This window comes from Eptatretus burgeri, chromosome 16, assembly GCF_056783735.1.
Source record: "Eptatretus burgeri isolate ZD-2024b chromosome 16, Ebu_testis_v1, whole genome shotgun sequence".
NCBI classification, from domain to species: domain Eukaryota; kingdom Metazoa; phylum Chordata; class Myxini; order Myxiniformes; family Myxinidae; genus Eptatretus; species Eptatretus burgeri.
In genome coordinates, this window is record NC_140976.1 from 38,758,982 (window position 1) to 38,778,177 (window position 19,196).

At 42.7% G+C, this 19,196-nt stretch overlaps 1 protein-coding gene across 9 annotated transcripts in view; it reads right to left on the bottom strand.

The window, feature by feature from the left end:
- The window catches only part of LOC147010886 (uncharacterized), a 122,270-nt gene extending 103,470 nt beyond the window's left edge, over positions 1–18,800 (bottom strand). For 2 of the 9 annotated variants that reach the window (XM_085860154.1, XM_085860151.1), the window contains exon 1: positions 18,354–18,799. Coding sequence is in view for 4 of the 9 variants with exons in the window: in XM_085860146.1 (XP_085716272.1) it covers positions 15,254–15,334 (81 nt within the window). In the remaining 5 variants the exon portion in view is untranslated. Of the gene's footprint in view, positions 1–13,446; positions 13,596–14,883; positions 15,198–15,253; positions 15,495–15,849; positions 16,492–16,535; positions 16,557–16,611; positions 16,702–18,353 lie in introns of those variants that run through there. The other 7 variants (XM_085860147.1, XM_085860149.1, XM_085860148.1 and 4 more) reach the window with 7 other exon arrangements.
- Positions 18,801–19,196: the final 396 nt, after the last annotated feature.

The window sequence follows — 19,196 nt, forward strand, 5'->3', positions numbered from 1 at the left end:
TTAGGAATGACACAAATGTATTACTTATTATTAATATTATTTTTTAAAATAATATTTCTCAGATACTGTTCTTCCATAAAAAAAAATTATGTGTTATTTGAATTTTCATTACCGGTATGCGTTTAACAGTTTTTGTATTTTTCTTTCACAGATTTGTTGGAAAATGTCTGTCAAAAAATGGAAGTGGAATGATTCATATGTTGGTTTTGGCTTCACCTGTATGACAGAATGAGATGGAACTGAAAGACCCCAATGCATATTGTACAATTTGTTAATGTAATCCTATGTACAAATCCTATGTACAATTTGTTAATGAGCAATGGAAATTTGAAGCCATCAGGACCGAGAGAACATCTCGAAAGCAAGCACAGTAATCATGTTGGCACATCAATTGATTCTTTTAAGTTGAAAAGAGTTCGTTATGATCAGAAAGCAACTCTTTCATCATATGGGTTTGCTGCTCCTGGGAAACCTCTTCTGGAAGCCTCCTTCAAAGTTTCGTACATGCTTGCCAAAGAAAATAAGCCCCACACGATTGGAGAGACCCGAGTGAAGCCCTGTGCACTGGAAATGGCGAAAATCGTGCTGTGAGAGGATGCCGTGAAGCAATTAAGTCAGGTGCCCATGAAATTTGGGATGAAATTTTCGAATTCCTCAAGCATCAACAATCCCCCTTGCAAATCATTTTGAAGATGAACATTTTATTGTTAGCCTGGGATATATGGCTGATATTTTTTAGTCCCCTCAATGAATTGAACATGTCAATGCAAGGAAGGGATGTGGACATTATTCAAGCCAGGGGAAAAGTTGTCGCATTTACAAAGAAATTACCTATTTGGAGTCGACGTGTTGAAAGCGGAAACCTGGCAAACTTTCCAATCCTTGACAATATTCTTATTGGAGATGGTAAATCATTGCCTGTAGAAATACTTTAAGAAGTCAAGAACCATTTGGAAGTCCTATGTACAAATTTTGAAGGTTACTTCTCAGATATTGATAATCTTAGCATCGAATCTGTTTGGATCCAAAACCCTTTCTTGTTTGATATATCGAGATTGAGTGACAACGATTCAGCAAAGAATGATTTCATTGACTTCCAAGAAGACCCAAGAAAGAAAGCTGATTTTGAAAGGGCTGGGATGGATGTCAAGCAGTTTTGGTGTGAGCAAATCGCAGCTTATCCAAACTTGGCTATGAGGGCAATGAATGTTTTGGTTCCCTTCACAACTATGTACCTTTGTGAAACAGGATTCTCTACATTATTAAATATGAAATCAAAGTGGAGAAATCGACTTGATGCATCAGATGACATGTGAGTAGCATTGTCAGTAACTGTACCCCAATTCCATATTTTGATTGCACAAAAACAACATCAAATATCTCACTAGATTAGTAAGAGTGTGTGTTATGTAGTCGAGATATTGAAAAACTTGCACATTCAAGTTTGTTTATTTCTTTTGTGTAATAAAACTCAACTACAAGAAGTAAAGTTGCTGATTTATAATCTGAAATAGGTGAATCAAAGTTATATTGTAAAATACTTGCAGCTGTTTGTATATTTGTAATTTCTCGGTTATTTTTTATAAATATATACATGATAAATGCTTATGATTACCTTTCATGTTCTATTCCAAGCTATCCATATCTAAAATAAATTCAAGCTATTGACATCTTTGGAATTCATACTGTCAACTAATAGGACTGGTGGTGATGATGATTTCGACAGTCAAGCGAAGGGAGTATGGGACCATGTTGGGCAATCCATTGGGGGTCTGGAATCATCAAAAAGGTTAAGAACCCCTGCTTTAGTTGAAGAAACAAACGCTCAACATTTCGGTTAACAACATGTGACAAGCCAGTGCATCCACCAACCTCTCTCAAGATTGATGACAATAACCTCAAAATCCCCTTATAATATGCAAAGGTGGGGGTGGGCAAAGCTGGACAACCAATCAATGCCCGCATCACATCACTTGCGAATTCTGACCTATATTAACTTTAAAAACCATTAGCACACATGAGAATGTGTGTGTATATATATATATATATATATATATATATATATATATATATATATATATATATATATATATATATACACACATATATATAGTGTTGTTGTTCGTCTTTCGGCTGCTCCCGTTAGGGGTCGCCACAGCGGATCATCCGTTATGATCCGCATACTGATTTGGCATAGGTTTTACGCCGGATGCCCTTCCTGATGCAACCCTGGTCGCCTCTTACGACACAGGGATAAGGATTGGGTTTCACCATGATTCCAGGCTGCCCTACACCCGCTCATAGCGTGGCCCAGTGCAGAGCTCCCGTCCTCAAGCGATCCTCCAACCCAAGCCTCCGAGTAGCCGGATTACAGGCGCACGCCATGTGTGTGTGTGTGTGTATATATATATATATATATATATATATATATATATATATATATATATATATATATATATATATATATATATATATATATATATATATATATATATATATATATATATTGTTACGGATTCGCGCCCGCCGGCGTGCCGACGGCCACGTAACTCGAATCGCGGCACGTCGCCCACCGGACGGACAATCCAGTCGTGACCCTCTCGGACTAACGCCGGGAATCAGTCACGGGTGGACCTTTCGGTCTCACCGCGATCGAGCCAATCAGCCCCCGCGTGGGATAGGGTTGCTCGCCAAATTCGACCTACCTAAGTACCCACACGGAGGGTAGACCGGGCGGTCGCACCTCGCCGCAGGTCGACTTCGGACACGGGCCACTTAAGCGACCCGTTCCGTACTATCGGGATAACCGAGCGGTGTTATTCGTCGACCTCGACGGTTCGATTAATTATCGGGCGTATTCAGCCCACTACCAACCCTTTACGTGAAGTAAGATGGGGATTCAATAGAGGAAAAGACGAAGCGAAGCGGGAAACAGTTCAACACAAAGCACATTTATTCGCGATGAACGGAAAGCACACATATTCAATTCCACCAAAAGCCCATAGAAAAGAAGAGAAACAATGCAATTTTACACAAAAAGCAAATGCGACAATGCAGATCTAATACCGATTACGCGAGCACACGGCAACACTTATACAATTTTACTTCACAGACGGCGCCGACAACACATACCCAAAACCAAGGAAAAGAACACCCTCAAAGATGAGGCGGGCCTGAGGCCGAGACCGGGTCGGGCCTACCCGTCTGGTGATGAGACGCGGAGCGGCGATGGTGCCTCAACTCCGCGGGCCTCGCGGGCAGTGTCTGGTAGGGGGTGGGAAAGGGGCCCCCTTGGTCACACTATCTCAGCGCGGGGGGGGAACAGGAGGGGGTTGCTGATGCTCGGGGTATAGAGGATTTCTACTCTGCCTCGAGTCCCGCGACGAGCGTCTCCACCTCGAGCAGGTCGCGCCGTCGGCCTCCCTGGTGTGCAGCTCCCTGCACGACGCGAGCACCCCCTCGTCTGCCCTCGCCGCCTCTCCACAGCTCCGTCTCCTTTTGCTCCGACTCCAACGCACACGACGACGACCAACTCCTTGCTTCTTCTTCCCAACTCCACCGCCCGCGAAGTCTTAACTCTCTATTTTTTCCTCTTGACTGACGAACGCGGTCGCTTTTCTAAGCCCCGTGGCTTCGCTCTCTCATCTTTGACCCCCTCCCTTCGACCTTTCACCTCGCTCCCCATTGGCCCGAGAAAAAGTGGGCGTGAATGCTTTTTGATCCATAAATTTGCATATATCGATCGCCCTCCAACGCCCTGGGGGCGGGGCCAAATCGCCCCTCGCTCACCGATTGGACGGAACAAAAGTGGGCGTGTGTCGTTTTTGATCCGTTTTTGAAGTGGAAAATCCGTGGTTTTGTTCACGCTGTTCGGCGCGCGCCCTGCACGAGTCCAACACCGGTACCCACAAGCGGCGCAAGAACGGTGGCGATGCGACGGTTGCGAGGTGTGACGTGAAGCGGCGCCGCGGTGGGTGGTTGATGTTGTGGTTGGTGGTGGTAACAATGGCGGTTGGTCCAAAATAAAGATAGTAAAAGAAAAACGGCTATCCTGAAGAGTCGCAGCACGCATGAATAACATTTATTCCCACTAGACAATGGGTTTGGGCCTAACTACACATATACTTACCGAGATACCTCACCTAAGGGACCTGAATGGTGGTTTGCGAATTTGGTAACCACAACAATATATATATATATATATATATATATATATATATATATACAGTATATATACAGTATATATACAGTATATATACAGTACATATACAGTACATATACAGTCGGGCCCCGACATTCGTGGTATTTTTCAGGCAAGAACGTATCCCCGCGAATGTCGGGGCCCGACTATATTCACAGCATTTTTGAGGAACATATCCACCGTAAGTTGTTATATTTATCGATTAATTTTTAAACAAGGTCGAGGCTTGTGGAAGACAAGTGACACAGACCAAATCAGGACACAACATAACAAAGGGAGCAGGAGAAAGGGGAAACACCAACAGAAGGGTGGAGGGAGAAAGTAGACAGAGACAGACAAACAAGGGATGCAGATAACGATGAGGGGCAAGGTAGAATGTAAAGGGTGGACAATAGGGATACATTTTGTCAAGGTCTGGGGAGAGGGAAGAGACTGCTGCCTATTTGTCAGGAGGATGAGGATTGTCATGGCAGAGAATGGAGTCATCAGAGCCAGTGAGATCATTGATAAAGATTAGGAATAATATTGGGCATAGATCACTGCCTTGGGGTACTCTAGCCTTCACAGGTCTATGAGTGGAGGAAATCAGTAATCTATGAGTGGAGTTGACCTTGGATTCCATAAGCAGACAGTTTGGAGAGAAAAGCAGGGTGCCAGACTGTATCAAAAGCTTGAGGTATGTCCAGAGACGGTCCTGATATTGAGGGTCTCCACCATTGTTGGGAGAGCAGAAGCAGCATGTCCAAGGTAGAGTGACCAGGTCTGAATCCAAATTGATGATCCGAGATGAAGCTGTTGGAGAAATGGAATGATTTTATGTCATTTGCGATGATAGATTCCATGACCTTGCTGATGAATGGACGAAAGATAATTGGGCTGGAGTTAAAGGGATCCGTTTTTGCACCTAATTATTCCCACGCTTTCGAAGAAAAGTGGGAATATTGTGATTGTCTCCGCCGTACATCCATCTGTCTTACCCTGTAACTCCTCCTACACCGTTTGAAATTGGAACTTGAAACTTTGGGACATAGTAGATATATGTATGGGCAAGTGCACAACACTTTCGGATTTTTGATATGACCCATCGGGGCCGAGCCAGAGGGTTGGGGTCATGGGGGTCGATTTTTTTTTTTTTTTAATTGTCATAGCTTTTTAAATCAAACATATTCATGAGTTATACATTTAACAACATATTTTTTAAACACATGATGATCAGAAGGTGCTTGGGGGATAGGGGGTACTTAGCGGATAGGGGGTCAAAAAAGCTCCTCCTACACCGTTTGAGATAAGAACTTGAAACTTTGGGACATAGTAGATATATGTATGGGGAAGTGCACAACACTGTCACGTTTTTGATATGACCCCTCGGGACGAGCCAGAGGGGGTGGGGTCATGGGGGCTGATTTTTTTTTAAAGTGCATTTACCATTGTACATGGTAAATTCTTTTATAAAGAACTTACTTATGTGGCCCCCATGAGTGAGAAACAGTCACAGGTTTTACTGTATTTATCGAATTGATTATGAATAATTATAATTAATATTATACACAGTTCATTCCTATGATTAAATTGATGCACAGTTCTATATTGCTGGACAGTGTTAAATTAATGTTTCATGAAATGTTGACATGCTTGCAATGACTTCTGATTTAGTAAACATAGTAAGTCTTTGGTCATAAAGCACATCAAATAGAAAAGAAAAGTCAATCCATTTTGCAAGATAAAATTTCACCTAGCGTTAATGGGACAAAGCAGTGTGCGCGGGAATATGCGATGGTGTGCCATCGACAACGTAGTTCTAGTTTTTTTATGCTGTGACGTTTTGAATTTTATGCTATTTTTTAATGGGAGCTGATTTCCATTTTCCCAGGTGGATACTGGAGACAAACCTTAAAGTGTTAACATAATCTATCTACAATTCCAGCCGTGTGTGTGTGTGTGTGTGTGTGTGTGTGTGTGTGTGTGTGTGTGTGTGTGTGTGTGTGTGTGTGTGTGTGTGTGTGTGTGTGTGTGTGTGTGTGTGACCGTCGTTTCTCGACAACCACTGGTCCGATCTAATTGAAACTTGCCTGGTGTATTGCTTGAGACCCGAGTATGTGCCTTTTCAAGGTTTGATATTAATCGGACAAGTGTTTCCCAAGTTATGGCCATTTATTTACCAAACCAATAACAGGACATGTTGCTGCGTAGGCGTGGCCGATGGGGAAGAGATCCTCAGCCTCGTTCCCCATTACGGGTTACAACGTACGGACTTCCGGATAGTGATGACTTACTGTATTCTAATAATTTATCGATTTCTTATCCACATTTATAGATAAACACAATGGCCCAATCCAGTCGTCGTTTACGAGAGCGAAGGAACGGCTTGTGTGGTTGTTTGAAAGTTTTTTTTGGAGGGGGGGGGTTGCACGTACGGCTATGCACGTATGGGCACACGGGAGCGAAGGAACGGCCTGTGTGGTTGTTGTTTCTGGCACACGGTTTGAAAGTTTAATTTTTTCTTCTTTTTTTTGCACGTACGGCCACGTACCAGTAATAATAATTATAATAATAATAACTAGAGGCACTATGCTTTAGAACTGCGAGCAGTTATGGCCAGATACCATGCCCTCCAACCCCCCACCAACCCCTCCCACTTTTATACAACTCTGCTTCGATTGGACACCTGACCGACAACGTCCTCTTTTCCCAATGAAAACATAATTTTTTTTCCTTCAATACAACATAGCAACCAAATCACATGACCTATCAATTATTCATCATCAACTGCCTCCTATCACCCCACCCCTTCACCTTCCTCAGTAAATTACCAAGTGTTATTGCTTGCTTGTGTTGTGTCACGTTTCTTGTGGAGAGCTCGCCAAGTGGCTTAAGGACTCAAGCAAGCACGTACTTTCATTGGGCGGTGTATTTTCAACTGCTTCCACGATCGTTGAAAACAAAACCTGCATTACCTCGTTTGAGGTGTAATCAAATTGTACATTTCTTTCCTCGAAACAGTAGCTTTATTTTATAATGGAAGATGGGTTGTTGAGTCTTCAAATGTACAGTACATGAAGGCCTGTATAAACATATTGACCGATGTGAAGCAAAAAATATGGCCGCTATTTCTGGGCGGCTGGAGGGAAAGGCGTGGCCTCGCTACAAGGCGGTGCTTGTGACGTTTGCTGAAACGAGGGAAGGCGTAGCCTGCAGAATGGGTGGCGCTTATGACACAGACACAAACAGCTCTATGTAGTACTAGACCACCCGTGAACCCGTTGGGTTCCCGTTGTGACAGAGGTTGATGAAAAAAATCATTTCAAGAAAAAAAAAAGACAGCTCCAGCGAACTATACCGCTGAGGCTGTTTGCATTGATCAAATACTCCCGAAGAGTACTTGATTGAATCGGGAATTGATTTTTTAATAATATTTTTTCATTGCCTGATATGAACGAAACTTGATACTGCACACCGCAGGCAAATGCTGAGTAAGGTGCCCCAAATTTTTTTGTGATATCGTGTACCATTTTGGCTGTATTTCAGGAACATACATACAAGAGTTTTAGTAATATATAGATATATGATAAAATAATTATTTCTCTGAAACCAAATCACCTGTCAATACTGGACTTTGCAGTTACGATGCACTACCCTTGCTGTTTATATTTTATTTTACAATGGCGTCATCAGTCACGTGGTTTAGCAGCCACATTTGTTTCACGGAAAATAAATTATATTTCGGAAACCGCTTTTGCTATCGATTCGAAACTTTGCAATTATGATCCCCTCCCCTTGCTCCATGTAATGTGATGTGATGTCATGCGATTCATATCGATGCATTAAGCTGTTTCGGAGAACACGCGTTTTAATTTCGGGTTTCAAACGAACATGGCTGCCACATCACGTGACCTATGGCATTTAAAATTTGCACTCTGCCCATGATTGGGTCGAGGATCACGTGTGTGAAGTTTCATCTTCATCGGATAAGGTTAGTTTTTCTATCCAATCTGGTTGCCACACCACGTGAGCTTTGACATCATTTTCACAGTTTATGCAGCAATGGTGGTAGATATTTGCCAAATTTCACTTTGTTTGGTGAAGCGGTACCAGAGAAAACATTATTTAATATTTTTCAATCCAATATGACCGACAAACCACGTGACCTGTCAATTATTCTTTATCACCCTAATATCCCAGTCGTGAGAAATGTTTCCCCTCAATCTGCTCAGCCATTCTGGAGAAGAAGATTTTTTGAAGGTTTTTGGGTAAATGCAAGATGGCTGGCAGACCATGTGACCGATGACATCATAGTTGTCAAACTTTATTCAGCATGTCCAAACGATCATTTTTGTGCAGTTTCACTTCAATCTCGAAAGTGGCTCTGGAGAAGAATTTTTCCTTTTTTGAACAAAACCACGTGACAGATGAAGTCATAATTTTTTTGTGTTCACATCTTTTCCTCGATGAACCTCAGAAATTTTCATACTGATGGGATGCAGCATTCTACATGTCGAATTTTCACTGGGATACCACTTCACCAATGACGTCAAGGTAAACACCACTTATACCCCTTGTGGAGGTCTTCACAATGAGCAATATTTTAATTTTTTCCAGCGAGTGGTTCCAGAAAAGACGATGTCCAATGTTTTCCATTTTACCAACATGGCTGCCACCCCACGAGACTTTTGACGTCATTATCAGCATGAACAAGGACAAATGTGTCCAAGAGCAGCGTCCTAAAGGTTTTGTCGGCTAAAAAACAAACAAAGAAAACAACAACAACAACAACTTCCGATATTTCGTCACGTGCCTTGATTAAGCCAATAGCGAGACCCGTCATAATGTATTTACGATATATCATGTATTAACGAAATAAATAGTGTATTTACGAAATTACAATACGATAAATGGAATAATCTTTAAAGAGTAACGTGAACTTTTCAAAACTTTAAAGCAAATGTCCGAATATATTTAAAAGTTCATGATAGATGCTCTCAAAAAGGCACCGTCAATGCGAGGATGTGTACATGTGCTTAGTATTTAAGGAGATCCGGATCTTGTATATACAAGAGCCGAGTCCGAGAGGTTAAGGTTTTGTCTTCACAAGAACAAGAACAACGCCGAGCTCTCTATGAGCAGTGTTCGCTACGCGAGATGCTGCCAAAAAATTTTGCACAAGCCATCGCACCTACGGTTAAAATTTTGTGTCAAACGGACAAGTCATTGACGAGACAACACATGTTTAAGGAAATCGTCGAGCAAAAAAAAAAAAAAAAAAAAAAAAAAAACGCCCTGAATGGAAAGAATAATAACAAAACAATCTCAACAGAAACAATAAAGTACCACAGCCTGTAAGGCCAATATAATCTATCTATAATTCCAGCAGTGTGTGTGTGTGTGTGTGTGTGTGTGTGTGTGTGTGTGTGTGTGTGTGTGTGTGTGTGTGTGTGTGTGTGTGTGTGTGTGTGTGTGTGTGTGTGTGTGTGTGTGTGTGTGTGTGTGTGTGTGTGTGTGTGTGTGTGTGACCGCTGTTTCTCGACAACCACTGGTCCGATCTCATTGAAACTTGCCAGATATATTGCTGGGGACCTGAGGATGTGCCTTTTCAAGGTTTGATATGACTCAGACAGGTGCTTCCCAAGTTATTGCCATTTATTTACCAAACCAATGACAAGACACGTTGTTGCGTGGGCGTGGCCGATGGGGAAGGGAAGCTCAGCCGCGTTTCCCCATTACGGGTTACAACGTACGGGCTTCCGGATAATGATGACTTCGTGTATTCTAATAATTTCTCGATTTCTTATGCGCATTTATAGATAAACACAATGCCCCAAGTTATGATCGTTTTCATATTACACGGTGGATAAATTTCGGTAACATCAGAGAGCTGGTATGCTCAGAACCAGGAAGTAAAAATTTTTTCTCTCTTCTCTTCTCTTTTTGTTTTTCCTTGCCACGACATTGCGAAAAGGTAAAATACGTTGGCGCTAATTGAATAATTGGGTATTAAAACTAAATTGCGAATAATATGCGAATTTCCGGGCCACGCACGTACGGACACGCAAGAGCGAAGAAACTGCCTGTGTGGTAGTTGTTTGTTGCCCGCGGTTTGAATATTTATTTATTATTTTTTTTTTTAACGGGCACGTACTAGTGGTAGCCAATTTTTTTTATTTTTTTTAACGCATATACGCAAAGTGTGAATGTAGAAGCAGGTCGCACTTTCTGATGCACAATTACGCGGAGTCCACGAATACTCATGTTCGACTAACTAATGTATACATATATATATATATATATATATATATATATATATATATATATATATATATATATATATATATATATATATATATATATATATATATAGATATCTTCTTCTTCTTTCGGCTGCTCCCATTATGGGTCGCCACAGCGGATCATCCGTTATGATCCGCATCATGATTTGGCACAGGTTTTACGCCGGATGCCCTTCCTGACGCAACCCTGGTCGCCTCTTACGACACACACACACACATATATATATATATATATACACAAGATAAGATCCCTGTGTCGCAAGGGGCGACCAGGGTTGAGTCAGGAAGGGCATCCGGCGTAAAACCTGTGCCAAATCATAATATATATATATATATATATATATATATATATATATATATATATATATATATATATATATATATATATATATATATATACACACACACACACACACACACACACACAAGATCCCTGTGTCGCAAGGGGCGACCAGGGTTGCGTCAGGAAGGGCATCCGGCGTAAAACCTGTGCCAAATCATTATGCGGATCATAACGGATGAAGCTGTGGCGACCCCTAATGGGAGCAGCCGAATGAAGATGATGTGTGTGTGTATATACATATATATATATATATATATATATATATATATATATATATATATATATATATATATATTCATATAATACCTGGATTTTCTGACTTCATCCACGAACACAGCCAATACATTACTATCAATGGGACCCTCTCTGCTTCCAATAGAGGCTAAAATGCCTCAAGGCAATGCATTGGGCCCAGACTTATTCCTCATCTGCATAAACGAACTCCATTGCTCTCAAAACCTCCCTTTTTGCAGATGACTCCACATTGTCATACAGCAACTTCTTTCTTTTTGCTGATGACTCCCCACCCCACTGACAACTGTGTCACTCTCTGCTGATTCACAATTGATTAGATGCTGGTATGATAACTGGAACATGCCTTTTAATTCAAGCAAATCTCATAGATTTCAAACCCCTTTACTCCAAAAATAAATAAATAAATAAATAAAACCACCTAATCACTTCCATTTTCATCCACTCGAAAATATTCAGTCTCTTGAACTTCTACACATCACCATCAGCCATGATCTCTCCTGGAACGACCACAGAGCAAAGTTGGCCACCAAAGCCAGACACAAACTGGACATCATCAGTCATTCCATAGATAATCAGAACTACTCTCAGCCTGCAAAGCCTTTATCTGTAGCTCAATGGAACACTGCTACGAGTTGGCACACCAAGAGTCTATGTATGTATGTATGTATGTATGTATGTATGTATGTATGTATGTATGTATATATATATATATATATATATATATATATATATATATATATATATATATATATATATATATATATATATCTCATTCCATGGTATCTAAAGTTACTAACATTATTGGAATGTCCCATGATGAGGCCAAAGCACAAAGCCTGCTTCTCTCATACTGAAGACAGGTCAGTGGCCTCTTTCTTTCTTTAATTGCCTCACCATTCCAGTTCCCTCTGCCATCGGACCATTCCCAGCTCCCCCAAGATGCCAATGTTGTTCCTGTAACCCCTCTTTGTTAAACTCCCAAAATTATGGTTTTCCACACACTTCCACTCTTTTATTCTTCGATGGAAGGAAGTGAAGACAAAAGGAGATTATAAGCTGCAGATGCATGAGAATATAACCATATTAATAGCAAGATGATTTCACAAACTTCCTTTCTGGCAGATTGACATGGCCTACTCCGGGTTGAATGCAAAACTGAATCTATACCAATTAAAAGGTCTTTGGAGTTCAGTGCAATGCACAGCAGCCTTTGGAATGGTTTCCATTAAGATAGCACAACCCAATAACACATGACACCCCAAGGAAGGCTTGACAGAACATGTAGTCAATGACATTGAAATGTTAGCATTAAAGGCAAAGTTCCTACAATGACTACAATAAAATGGCAGTTACAAATGACGCAAAATTTCATTCACGATGATGGCATTTCAAGGTACGTAGCTCAGCGAGCATCTGTTAGATCTCTTTTGCAACTACGTTTCAAAAAGAAAAATTCAAACATTTAATCTGCATTTTCAGTTCATTAAAGCTTGACTCATCATAACTGGTGAGGCAAATATCATGCATACTCCTTCAATGAGGATGTGTCCTGCTCCCAGGAGGTAGAAACAAGATAGTGTTGTCAGAAACTTTCTCCTCACTACAGGATTTCAAAGCTACATTAGTAGAGAGAGGGAAAGCCTTTTTGCTTTACATTCACTGCAGTGCGTTTGATTCCAATTATCATCAAGGTCGACAGTCAGGCCTAACCATCCAGTTTATGAAAGTCAGACCAATCCTACAAATTCTGAGCCACCAACCACAAACTAATGGGACACGACATGATTTTGTTGCTTTTGAGCAACTGTTATTGCCATCATCATCTCAAAAATGGAAAGACAAATTTAAACACCAAGCAAAGCAAAGGTTATAAGACTTTTCAGAATTCTTCTTCGAACATTCTAATCCTCTTTGAATGATCACATGGCTAAAAGCATGACACTTATCCAACCTTTAATCAGCTCCAGGTACTTTCGGTTTTAATCTCAACGTCATGGGGGCACGGAACCTTCACAAGGCTCAAAAGTATGTGTCCTGTTCCATGCATGAAGATAGGTATTCCCTCTCAGTAGGGCGACCTTATGCAGTCAATGCCCCGAGGTATTGAAGCGGAAGCATACATAAATAAACTATCAGCAATGTCCCAAGGATATATCCAAAGTGTTTGAGGTCAGGTCAAAAATAAAATAAACAACAACAGGTAGAAAGAAGGATCACTCGAAAAGCTTAGGTTTAATATCAAGATACTGAAAATTACACACAATTATCAACCTTCGCCTTCGATTTTACATTTATTAGTAGCTCACGTCATTTCTTGCATACAATGACCTCCATATGGCAAAGCAAACGTATGCGAGATCATCAACCTTAATCCGACGATGAAGCTTCGTGTACCGTCGAAGGGGGGCGAAACTGTCGAAGATCGAATGGTCAGTCTGGGCAACCACTGACACAGGCTGATGGCCACCACCACCACAATCACCTGAGTGCTAATTGCCATCCTCAGCAAATCCTTCTGCAAAAAGGGTGCTTTCGAACAACATATCAAACAGCTAATGTAACACCAACATGCAAGATAACTCGATCAAACCAACAGACCATATTTATTCAATCCAACATCATTTCCCTTCAACTTCAATATTACAGACCTTAATTATAGCTTCTGGTCATTGGACAGACAAACTTCTTGTTGTAACTTAACATTGGATGAATGCCATGCAAAATACCAAGTGAAGTAATTGCACTCAGAGCCAAAAAACGGAAGACGAACCGATGTAAAGGCGAGAGTAGATATGCGTCAGCGGACAAGATAAACAATACACCACAGGGTTGATAAGTATGTTTATCGGAGGGAATTGCAGTGCACGCTTTTTTGCTCTAAACAAGTTAGAGTACTCAAAATGTAGATAGTCACCTCGTTTCACACAACGGAAAACAAACCAGTAAACAAAAGTTGATTAAAAAAAAAAAACTATTTTCCCAAGCTAGAAGTCATGCATCAACAATATCAACCTTAGAGTTATTTTAAAGTACAGCAAACCAAATTTATAATGGCCCCTTTCTTGGGGTCTATCTATCTCAAACACAAACATGGTGATGTATTTAACATGACCCTTCCCAGCTCCTTTATATATTTTCTCAGATTCTGTCGAACACTCCCATTCTTGTAAATTTACCCTTTCCCACCAATGTAATCAAAACACAATACAAGATAATACGGTATATACATATATCTTGTGATGTTCCACATTCTGTTACAGAGTGCCGGTGCTGCTGAAGCAATTTTCTTGGCAAGGGTTATACTGGGCGATTTGCCGTCCCTCTCCCAGCAGCAGTTAGGGCAGGAATTTGGAAGTTGACCATGGTGCCGGCGGCAGCTCACCTATTCTTCACGAAGAACAGTGGGATCTTTAACACCCACCAACTGTCGGCAGCCGGGACATCCAATTTAATGTCCACCCAAGGGAAGGCACACATTGATGTGAAACAACAGGATGACTGTTTATAGCTGGGTTAGGGTTCAAAACCCAGACTAGACAGTTTAGAGTCGAGTGAAAACACCTCTCGACCAACTTGCATTATATATTACATACACACACCAATGTATTTATCCTACCTTGTTCCAAGTCCAGTATATCATTTACCCTAATTTATGGATGGACTTGCTACAACCCCATCACCCAAACCCCAAGAATCGGAAGTACCGGCAGCAATGGCAACAACAGATGCAATAACTTTTGTTAATTCACAAAAAAACAATGCTTCACATTCAGAAGCCGTTATATACCAAGGCAGTTACCAACCGAGCAGTAGATGTGCCACAATCACATCTCCATCCCATGACCCACACAGGGACAGGTGGCCCAGCATGTACAGAACCTTTCCGACAAGGATGGTGGCCTCAGGTTTCGAGGATCTCTTCACATTTTACCATCAGCGAGTGCCTCAGCCACGTGAGTCACATTTCACAATGACAAGGGTTTAAGGTGGCCACAAACATGCTTTTGACCGAATTGGCAAACACGTGACTGGACGTATTACTCATGCTCAAGGCACACTGCAACAAAGCGACAAACGAAGCACATGAGAAGTAACATTTAGAAATCAAAAATAATGAACAACCAGTATATCACCAACAGGTTGGCAGGAAGACCTGGAGGGAAGCACACTCACCTCGAAGCTGTCCAACCTGCGTTTGAATTCTGACCCAGCTATAAACTCCCAGCCTGGTGTTTCATCGGCAGGGCGATTCATCAAAGTGTGTGCCGTCCCTCAGATGGAAATTAAACTGGGTGCCCCGTCTGCCGACATTATTAAAGATCCCATGGTGTCCCTTGTGAAGAGGAGGAGGGCTATCGCCAGCATCATGAACAAATTAATTCCTGCCCCTTTCTCAGGTTCCCCGTCCAAAGGGAACAAAGTGCATAAAGGGTCCCCCACCCCCCCCCCCCCGAGTTGGGGAAAGCGGATTCATAGTATTACCAACGAATCATACACCGTATGGATATCGTACAGAGACCAAACACACCCCGGTGTTAAAAAAAAAAAATTCACAACAAACTATCGTTGGAGCTTTTTAACCTAAAGAAAGCCATATTTCATAGAAAAGAAACCGGTTTGAAAAAAGGCATTACACCATGCACCTCCTTACTTCAGGCTACCTAATGGTTTACATTATATTTATTAAAACAAAGACGACATGGTGACTACCCACGGTAATCATAATCACATGCACTATGTGTTAGGGTAATGCTTGTCTGGGCACCCACCGAAGGTTAAACGTCCTCAGGAGGAAGGAACAAGGCAAATTATAGTTTTCCTCTCTGCGGTTATTCCTTCCAAGAACAGTTTGTAGGCTTTCACATCACATCTCGGGGGTTTTGTCGCATTAACAGGGGAGGGGAAAAATGACACTTTTCTGCCATATTGAGGACAAAACCTTCACTGTCGCACTGTGCTTACGTAACACAGATTTCACTAGTTCTCTTCGGATTGCACAACCGTCGCTTAAAGAAGTGTGGGTTGGCCAGGGGAGGGGGGGGGACCATCAAAAACATAACCCATCAACACACAGTCCAAGCCGTGGTAAAGTTGTATTTGGCACCGAGGGAAGGTGTTAGTACAAGTGATCATTACAAGAGTTCACTCGGTGTACTCGGTGATGATGCGCAACATTTCCAAGAATTCACGAAGTATCTACTTTATGAACAAGCTGTGTTTTTATTTTGCCTGAGTTAGGGATTGGCCCAACAGTGATAATTACGCCATTTGAGACAAGACAGTCAAAACAAGCTTATTGGACTCGATTTGCAGTGAAAATGGGAAACACTTGGTGCAGGTAACACACGTAGCTCGAGTAACACGGTCACTGCATCTCGTCACGTAATTACTTTAGACTTCTCCACAATTACACGCTTACACTTTTCAGACACTTTGGTATTATTATTATCTATACCATCATCAGAGCAGAGGAGGTGTAATTTCTCGAGAACCCCGTACGCGTCACGTCACCAAAGAAACGGCAGATATACCGGGGATTGCATTATGGCACAAACCATGTGCGTCCATGAAATAGTCTCCTCTCAAGGAAACGTTCGCATTCCTAGTGTGAGGCAAGCAGCCTGGAGGGAACGAGGAGAAAAAAAAACAACAACAACAAACACGCACAACAAAAAAATATAAACTACCAACTACTCTTCAGGTCTCACAGCACATTATAACGCACGTTGTTATACCATGGATCCAAAATTACTACACAACACCACATAACCAACCTCACGACACACCACTCCACGCACCTAACCTCACAGCACCACATCACACACCACACCACGAACCTAACCTCACAGCACCACACCACGCACCCAACCTCACGACACACACCACACCACGCACCCAACCTCACGACACACACCACACCACGCACCCAAGCTCACGACACACACCACACCACGCACCCAACCTCACGACACACACCACACCACGCACCCAACCTCACGACACACACCACACCACGCACCCAACCTCACGACACACCACACCACGCACCCAACCTCACGACACACACCACACCACGCACCCAACCTCACGACACACACCACACCACGCACCCAACCTCACGACACACACCACACCACGCACCCAACCTCACGACACACACCACACCACGCACCCAACCTCACGACACACACCACACCACGCACCCAACCTCACGACACACCACACCACGCACCCAACCTCACGACACACACCGCACCACGCACCCAACCTCGCGACACACACCACACCCCGCACCCAACCTCACGACACACACCACACCACGCACCCAACCTCACAGTACCACGCACCTAACCTCACAGCACCACACCACGCACCACACCACACACCCAACCTCACAGCACCACACCACACACCCAACCTCACGACACACCACACCACACACCTAACCTCACAGCATCACACCACACACCCAACCTCACAGCATCACACCACTCACCACACCATGCACCCAACCTCAGCACCACACACCTAACCTCACAGCACCACACCACGCACCCAACCTCACAGCACATTATAATGCACGTTGTTATACCATGCATCCAAAATTACTACACCACACCACACACCCAACCTCACAGCACATTATTATACCATGCATCCAAAATTACTACACCACATCACATAACCAACCTCACACAACCAACCTCACGACACACCACACCACACACCCAACACATCCAACAACACATTGTTATCCCATGCATCCAAAATTACTACACCACACCACGTAACCAACCTCACAGCATCACACCACGCACCCCTCACAGCACACCACGTACCCTACCTCACCACACACCGAACCTCACAGCACCACACCACGTACCCAACCTCACACCACACCACGCACCCAACCTCACCACACACCTAACCTCACAGCACCACACCACGCACCCAACCTCACCACACCACGCACTGCTTTCCACACCACGTACTGCTTACCACACCACGTCATGTCACCAAACCTTAATCCAACACGATCTCAACACCACCAACACAACACCATAAGTCTTGATCAGATATGTACACCCTCCTTATGAAACATTCAAATCGAATTACATTTCATCGGAATTTTAATTCATAATCCCACGACAGCCCAGTCACGATTCCCGTTTCTTCCCTCACAAGGAAACCGATGTAACCAGATGCCTCAAGACGATTGGGAATGTGAAAAGAACCGAAAAAGACTTTATTAAAAGTCAGAAAGCGAACTTACTTCCTCGCGTTCAATCCCCAGCTGTACAGCTCAGGGGGGCACACAGAGCACGGGGTGAAGAAGCCATGACCCTCACGCTTTTGCATCACTAACATCAGCATCGGCTTAGCGAAAACACGGCCCCGCCCCTTTCACCGCCTCTCTCACAGCGACCCTCCGTCCCCTTCTTAGCTCCGCCCCCTCCTCAGCTCCGCCTCTTTTCAGCCCCGTTTCGCCTTCAACTCAACACGTTCGTTTTTCTCCTTTTCCTCATATCGGACGACGCTGACTTCTCTTCATTCACCTTTTCTTCTGCGGTTGTCATTTATTTCCCAGGTTCGTCATCTTCGTCCTTTTCTTCAGCTCCAAGTCTTCTGAAGCGACCATGATAATATATCGCCATGACAATGGAGATCGTTTGACGCAAATACGATTGTGGAAAATGACTTCTCTGTTTTTTTTTTTTTTAAGCTCTACAGATTTTAGTTACCTCGAACCCGCAATTCTGTAAAAACCAGAGCGTATCACCAGAACGCCTTCCATATGCACCCGTTACATCGCAGCAATCTTGGCCAATCACATCACGGCTTCTCCTCCTTCTTCTTCTTCAAGGGGTTACGTCACCATACATGTGTTGCCGCTCATTGAGAACTGTTGCGACCACGTGGATGGCGAAAACCACGTGCTCGCAGTTTCATTAAAATTGACCGAATAATATGTATCTCGAATTTGTATAACGATGATAATAATAATAGGAAAACGTACGCGCAGCCAACATTAAAACCCGATTTTATCACAAACGGACAACACATTTCATGAACAATTAAGAAAAAAACAATATGAATCGGTTTTTTTTTTTAACTC